Here is a 7,889-nt window from a genome sequence, read left to right as displayed (position 1 = left end):
CTACATACAACAATAAGATTCATTATTGTGTCGTCTGTCAGGACTGACCGTCTCCATAATGTAACTCATTATGTCTACTGTCCTACTTATTACCCCAATTGTGCACAGACATCCTACTCGCACATATACAATGTTGACTACACACAAATTTCGACTGAGCTTTTGACTGCCTCTTACGAATCGACTGAAATTTGTTAATTACCGTCAGACTACATCTGTGCCAACAATGGCAAAAATTATTCCTAAATTATCTTTTATTACTAGTGTGTCGGACCATATAGCGAGCTGTCGCAAACACTAGCACAACCAAGCGCCGGGACATATAGAGCATTGGATGTTCCGTTGTTTCAACTCACATATGCATATATTTCTTGCGTATATGTTAAAACTATGATATATAGTAACTCCACGAACGTATCAAGTACTGTTTCCATGAGTAGTTGAGTGGAGAAGGTCGAACACATCTATTCTACTACGAATGTTCTTCACATCTCTCCTACACCCGCAAGGTGCCGATGATCATTGGCCACATTGATAGACAAAATCACTAGAAATACGACCACAGGCCATTTGTCATGTTAGTAATGATAGAACTATGTTTACATTAATATGATCCAGTCCTCATCGGCAGGTCAATGATGCGCTTCCACATTCAATAATGTTGAAATTTGACCCTCAAGGTCGGCACAACGAACGATTTATGACACAGTGCTACCTTTACAAATATGTAGACAACCAATCTATGTAATATCCTGCACCTCCCACATCACTAACGCTGCATTGTTGGATGGTAGACTTTAAATATTCAACACCTCTTTCAATGCCTCCAACATCGAAATCCGATCTATCTTCTTGCCCGGTTTGAACTGATCACCAACGTATAATACATCCCCTGAACGCTTTCGCTTCGTTATCCCAAAGTACTGCATAAGGATGAGAGAGATATCTTCGCATGGCTCTGCGGTCTCAGTATCCTCAACAGACATTGAACTACTTCCCATTGCACGATACTGTTGAGGCTTGGTTGCCATAACACAAAGACTGAGTATTGCTCTTTCATACAGTTCTTTTGAGACAGTTAGTGAGACGGTTAGGTGTAGGAGAATCTTGTAACGCACGTATCCTAGATGACAGAAATGGAATGGCGATGACCATACGGCGCAATGTCTCCAATGCATGATCCATTCCCTGATTAGTTGCGGTATATCCAACTTCTGAGTCAATATATCTCGAAAGCTCCGTGAGGTGCATGCAGGAGTAATTGTAAAAATGTCCTCCTGTGGAAAAGGAGGCGATTGGCGTATATACCGCATGTATTGTACCAGGTGGAAGGATCCTGATAATACATCACTTTCGGCGAGCATCAACAAATAGTATTTGAAACGTACAGCATGTCCCCTGGTCTCAAGGTGACAACACATCCATCGCAGTTGCTTTCGATCCATTTACGATGGGTCGTATAATCAGCGAGCTTGACAGAAAGGTCTTGAAGGTTTATGCGGTTGCTTGTGCCACTCTTCAACCAGAAAACGGCCCAAAACTTTATCCCAGCCTCCATCCTCACCCAGGTCAAGGTTCCTTCGGCATCGTGATGAGGATACGACACAAAGCCCGCATGATGCAGTAGTCCCCATCCCTTCGTAGTAAAGTTTTCTGGGTGAACCTTGCTGTGTATGGGCAAGGTGCCTAACGTTGAATTCCAACCGTAGACGAGGCCATGATCAAGAAGCCTTATGATATAAATCAATCGATTATCTTATGTAGGATATCACACTAAACTTACCTGAATTCATCCGGCATGCTGATGTGCGACAGCGGTATGTCCAGAATGCATTGTATATGAGCAGGATCGTTTATCGATTGCAGAACTCCGCCGATTGTTGAACTAATATGTGGGTGGAGGTGGTCGTTGTATCGACTCCTAACGTCTGTGAAACACATGAATAATTAACAAGCCAATCCTCTGCCTCAACGCGTACCATGTGCATAGACTGGACGAAACGGAGAGATCCCAAATGTTACATCCAGGTATGTACTGCTCAATTCTTTTTTAGGTGCGTTGTGGGGTACTCCACTGATCTTAACGGATTTGTTGAGAGATAGAGCTTCTTCGACGATTTCTGAGATATCCCTGATGGTCTGCGCACCATATTCAAGGTGGATCACGTGTGTAGAACTACGTTGCGAGGTTGGTAATCGCGCCATGTATTGAATGAAGGGTATGTCGACTTTGTCGCAGATATTTTGCTTCTTTTCATCGTAGATGGCCGGTAGTATGGTCTTATGGCCATCCTTCCATTTAATAGAAGGACTTTCTTGCGGCACCTGCGTTCCAAGGACACCAGCAGTAAGATCTAGAGACTGAGTAGACGACATTCTGGTGATTTGAGATTAAGGAAACGTTTGAAAATTGCAGGTCTGACTGAACGTAAGAGTTCCACTTATGATTCAGGGCAGGAATTACTGTATATAATATTTTTGTCAGACCATGGATTGCACATTCTAAGATTGGAAGGTGCGATTAAATTTACTGAATTCAACCTTCATGGAGATATTCGGTAGACTATTTTGTCGACCTCAAGGTGCATACTAGAGAATGGTGCTCATTATTACACTACTGAATGCAGAAATTACATGTTGAACGCGCCTGTAGGTATATGATTTGTTTGTGTTAACGTCGTGTTTGTAAATTCCATCATATCTGCATTTCCATCAAATACTACTTTTGCAAACGTTGGACGATCATCAGAACTTATTTACAGAAGCTTGTCTCAAGATCATTATTCTACACAGAACACTTGAATTTGTTTCCGAGTCAACATCGAGTTCTATACACAATGTCTGCGGCGAGTCTACAACGGTAAAAGTACATGGAGGGTCAGAGAAGTAATTCACTATCATACGGACATACATCTGAATAGCGAATGGACTGTATCAGATATAGATGTTGCTACAATGAGAATGTATCACGTCAATTCAGTGGCGGAGTCATCATGTCGATCCATCTCTGTCTACATCATGAATAACAACGTATCGCTGATTAAATTCAGTCACGCACTTCAGTTGCAGAATCCCCTACATGAGCCACATTCTCTGAAGTAGTATTAGCCACATTCTCCGAAGTAGTATTGGACTCTATTGGCGGCGGATGCATAGACATATCTGTTCCGGACTCCTCCACTTCGGGTTCCTGAGTGCTGGGAACGAGGATTACTGGCGTTTGAGAACATAACTCTTCAGAAATCGGCTCTGAAGCAGAATCTGTCATGTGGCTATCATCGACAGCATGTGAAACGGGCGCAATTGTGGGCGGCTCAGTGACGATTTCATCCGGCGCAGCAATCATTGGTTGGTCGTCCGATGCTTCAAGGAGAACAGATTCGTTATCCACGGAATTGTCGTGCCTGGAGATAGGAGAGGTGGGATGTTCTATTGGCGATGAGAGCAATCCAAAGCCATCACTGGGTGTGGCCGATTGTATGGGAGATGTTAAGGGCACACTAGCGACGGAGTCATTTCTAGGACGTTTCGGATGGCCACGACCACCATCCTTCTAATATCTCTAATTAAAAGAATGCATACGTATAAGAGCACTTTCTCACCTTCGGAGGAGACGCTTGCGATAGCGTTCGCTTACGCTTTGGAGCTTTTGACATCCAAACATGATGTTTTCGTAGGTTGGGCTGTATAGCGTCGTCAATCCTGATGGTATCCAACGCCTCTGCGACCTCTACGTGATCTTCGTCAGGTGATCCAATAGCATCATCGTCGGTGACGTCTGTAAATCCTTCTAAAGGTAGGTCCATTTCGTCTTCGTTCAGCTGCAACCACGGGATGCTCATATCTGTCATCATCCTAATGAATAGCTCAGTATAGACGACCATATATCGAACATTCGATCGCTTACTGTGCATTTATGGAAGGGGGAGAGCTACTGGCCCACAATCGAGGATTGCTCGAGCCAACGTCTGACTCTGCGATGACTTTTCCGAGTGCGTGGAATAGGTGACACATGTAACGAGGCCTCGTCTCTATATGAGCGATTGCGGAATACAAACGTTCCATCCCTAATGCCTCAAAAAAGTGATCGTCATTCAAACAGTCTATCATGCGTGGATTTTCGCCTATGACGACACCAGGAATGTCTCCATTAAGGTCGCCCTGTGTTAGTTGTCGGTAACGAACAAGCATCCAGCTAGCCAGCTTCAAGAATACTTGAGAATTTGCGTGCTTAAATGCAATCTTCGTCCAAGTATCCCAGTCGTCTGTATTAGATGGTAGAAGGATTTCATCAAATCCTTCATCGTCCACACCAATCGCATTCTCATCGCGAACGTACTGTATGTAGTTATGTATCAGTAAGTTGCCATTAATATCAAAGAAGGACTCACCTGAATCGGTGAAGGAATGGAAGTTGACACCGTAGGCGGGTCATCTGTAAGCTCGTTATCTGTCACTGACTGTGGAGCAGGAGCCTTCTTCTTTCCGCCTTCTTTTGTAGCCTTACCCTTTCCACCGTTCCTTCGATCTTTCGAACGCTTCTTCGCATCTTGACTTGCTTCAAATCGCATTGCTCTTTCATTTGTTGCGCTCTGAAAAGTGTATTAGCAACACAAATTCTCTACATCGTCATCTTCAAACCTCATCATCGGCATCGTCTAGCTCCTGTCTCATCTGAGTTCTCCCATGATGAGTTGCAGGTGTGCCCTGACGTCCATGGTTGTTCTGGCTCTTTTGCTTAGCTTTAGAGCGTGTGTTGCGAGATTTGGAATCGCCTCGTTCTGCAGGATCTATATTCATTTTATCTGAAGATTCCTGTGACATCAAGGAAACGTCCGTGATCCCTGTAGTTGTTCCAGTCGTCTCTTTCGAACCTCCTACAGCTTCAACACCGTCATTGATGGAATTGCCACTTGCGGCAGGAAATAAACGTTGAATTACTTCTTGAATCATGTCCTCTTCGGATCTTCCGTGTTCGAACGGCCCTCCACACATATTTTCACCGTTGGCACAGAATGCGTCATGCAGCGCCTTAGCATTTACTATGATTTAGATTTTGTCAGTCGCAGTAAGAATGTGAATAAAGGAATATAGTGATTCCTTACGTCCCTGGACCTTTTTGAAGGCCCTCTTCTCCTTGAAATGCGCCCAAGTGCGTTTCATCTCCTTCAGCGCTGCATCCTGCATCTCCTTTGTGAATGCACTGTCCTTTAATGCCATTGCGAAGTGAAATTCAAGGTAGGCAGAACGCCACTTCGAGTTCGAACTTGATTTGTCTTCCATCGCCTCGCGAGAGAATGCAGTTATAATGCGTGCAAGATATTCTATCAATGACATGTAGAAGTCGATTGTTTCGTTACGAGCATCAGACGTTGGAAGCTTCTGGAGCTCTGCGGCGGTCTGTTGATACAGACGAAGTTGATGAACGACAACCCGAAGTAGATCAAGACATTTCGGGGAAACTTTGACCTACGTTCCCAGACATTGCATACGCTATCAGACACTGTAAAATTGTTGGAAACTCACCTTATCTTTTGAATTGCCGATTCTTAAAATGTGGATATTGTCCTCCAGATCAAGAGATACGTGATACGTATGCAGGACGCTTAACATAGTCTCTGTGCAATGTTGGAATTCCAGCACAATCGTTTGGGATGTTGGCAACGACATCTTGGAATGATTATTCACTGTTTGAATGTTAAGATCGTTGTTTGAGGTATGGGTTGAGTGGCTCAATGAGTCAGTGGTTGATGTATCCAAAGAAGGTATTACTTTCCGACGTCTAAAAAGGAAGGAAGCGAATTTGAAGCGTGTGAAAATCAAACGTTACATTTCACCTCAACCCAATATCTTCTTTGCACAAATGCTAGACCCGTTAACCTTTGGACTAGGGAAAAAGGTTGCTCCTACATCTATAGCGTCTCCTGCTGCTACATCTATAGCTCCTGCTGCAGCTCCATCCATATCTCCTCCTGCGGCTACAAGTACAAATCATTCAAGACGTGCATCTTCATCTCCCTCTCGAAATTCTTCTCGAGCAAGAACACAGGAAACAGATACCGAAGGTGGTGGCCGGACACAGGTGCCACCCACAGGTGCCACTCGCATACAACCTACGAGAAAAGTCAAACACAAATCTCAAACACTAAATGCACCGTATGTGAAACTCACGCCAATTTCGGATGATCAGTCAGATCTTATGGACGTCGACTCAATGGAAGATGAGAAGACTGTCCGGTCAAATACATCTTCCATAATGAAACCTCCAATCATCGTATGTTCTGTAAATATCATTAGGCGTTAATATCATTGACATGCCTTGAGTGTTGTATCTACTGTCACGATGTTGGGTCCTATATCTGGAATTGTCAGGGTCAAGGGTGTGGAAATCCTGTTTGCGTTAGTTTGAGTGAAAACGATCACGGATGCGTGGATGCATCTCCGGATCCAGAAACAGGTCACATCAGCGTGACGGAAGCTACGTTTTTATGCCCCAGATGCCATCGCGTCAGACGTCTCGCAATGAATGTACGTCAACAGATTATCGGATTACATACTGACATAGAGGCATGATCGAAACAGTACAAGATTCTGGGCTATTCCGTTCGACAGGATTTCTTGCATCGCAACTATTTCCCATTGCTTGCGATCTTCTTATCATGGAGTGGCTTCCGAACTCCATTCCCTACACACATCATTAAGTCAACGCTGGAGGAACATTTTCGTCGAGACACAACCAGGGTACGTGTGTTCCATATCGTCATTGATATTGCACAGACTCACTCATCGATATCGAACAGGTGCGGATTGTCACACGTGCACTGAAAGCGGGCAACAATCGTCCATCGGCCATGAAGCCTCATTTCGATTGGTTGCGACAAATTTCCTATTTGGCAAATATGTTGATATTTGTGAATACACACTCGGATGCAAACACGGGACATCTTGTGGTGGCAGGAAATGAGCACAATCCTCTGTCAGTCCCAATCAATGAGGTATGTGTAGCAGCATTCTTGAAAATTTCCACATAATCCTCATCATCTCTCTAATAAATGATATAGCTTCTATCGAATTACATCGGCGACGACAATTTAAGGGATGCAGCACATGCTATCTCTGCCATTAACAAGAGGCCAAGTGTTGGGCCCTGCATGCGTGGCATGATTATCTGCGCATGTGGATCCACAGGACGAGTGACTGACAGTGCCTATCTACTGAAACGGATTGTTGAAAAGTAAGAAGTTCTCTATACACCCTATGGCTATATATTATATATAACACATCATATTTTCTGTTCTTGTGGGTGTTCCATTGGATGCAATACATCACTGGGATTCCATTGCACTCATTTTTAAGGAATTTGGTGGTCGGAAACATGAGTTATGGTCATTTTACTGTTTGCAAGCTGATGCTGCTGAACCGCCACATTAGAACAGCACAACCCTGCTAAATGGACATAGTATCTTATAGCTATGGCTCTATATGTATCACAGTCATGTAAATACATGTTTTCACACTAATTTTACAATATTTCCATAAATTATCTATTGATATAGGAGGAGGAGGAGGTGTACAACACCACAAAAAATTATTGATGGTTTAAAACATGGTCCATCATCTTCTGTGACCTTCAAAACGGTAGGGAGAACCTTGATTGGGTGTTTACTGATGTCTAAGATCTCTGGCATCAGACCACCCCCTAATCACTGGATGTATCTGACTCACCACACCACAAAAAATTCCTAGTGTTTCAAAGCTTGGTCTATCATCTTCTGTGACCTTTAAAATGGTGGAGAGAACCTTGGTTGAATGTTTGCTGATGTCTAAGATCTTTGGCATCAGACCATCCCCAACCATTGGGTGTATCTGACCCACCACACCACAAAAAA

At 43.7% G+C, this 7,889-nt stretch overlaps 3 protein-coding genes across 3 annotated transcripts; 1 reads left to right on the top strand and 2 right to left on the bottom strand.

The window, feature by feature from the left end:
• Positions 1-797: 797 nt before the first annotated feature.
• On the bottom strand, positions 798-2,376 carry EDB93DRAFT_1110361 (uncharacterized protein; the record flags this gene model as incomplete). Its single annotated transcript, XM_041448037.1, has 5 exons — positions 798-1,066; positions 1,119-1,336; positions 1,389-1,730; positions 1,784-1,928; positions 1,980-2,376. 5 exons carry the CDS (start codon positions 2,374-2,376, stop codon positions 798-800), a joined length of 1,371 nt encoding a protein of 456 aa, XP_041300593.1.
• A 590-nt stretch (positions 2,377-2,966) lies between these two features.
• On the bottom strand, positions 2,967-5,670 carry EDB93DRAFT_1110360 (uncharacterized protein; the record flags this gene model as incomplete). The annotated part of the gene is made up of 8 exons (XM_041448036.1): positions 2,967-3,011; positions 3,059-3,553; positions 3,603-3,855; positions 3,908-4,338; positions 4,392-4,592; positions 4,642-5,042; positions 5,106-5,469; positions 5,527-5,670. The coding sequence occupies 8 exons, from the start codon at positions 5,668-5,670 to the stop codon at positions 2,967-2,969; spliced, it is 2,334 nt and encodes a 777-aa protein (XP_041300592.1).
• Positions 5,671-5,863: 193 nt separating this feature from the next.
• EDB93DRAFT_1110359 (uncharacterized protein) lies at positions 5,864-7,238 on the top strand (the record flags this gene model as incomplete). The annotated part of the gene is made up of 5 exons (XM_041448035.1): positions 5,864-6,274; positions 6,373-6,528; positions 6,613-6,741; positions 6,801-6,995; positions 7,062-7,238. The coding sequence occupies 5 exons, from the start codon at positions 5,864-5,866 to the stop codon at positions 7,236-7,238; spliced, it is 1,068 nt and encodes a 355-aa protein (XP_041300591.1).
• Positions 7,239-7,889: the final 651 nt, after the last annotated feature.

Source organism: Suillus bovinus (genome assembly GCF_016758785.1).
Source record: "Suillus bovinus strain UH-Sbo-P2 chromosome Unknown EDB93scaffold_311, whole genome shotgun sequence".
NCBI classification, from domain to species: domain Eukaryota; kingdom Fungi; phylum Basidiomycota; class Agaricomycetes; order Boletales; family Suillaceae; genus Suillus; species Suillus bovinus.
Note: the sequence above shows the minus strand (reverse complement) of the source record. Positions and strands in the feature narration are given on the sequence as shown.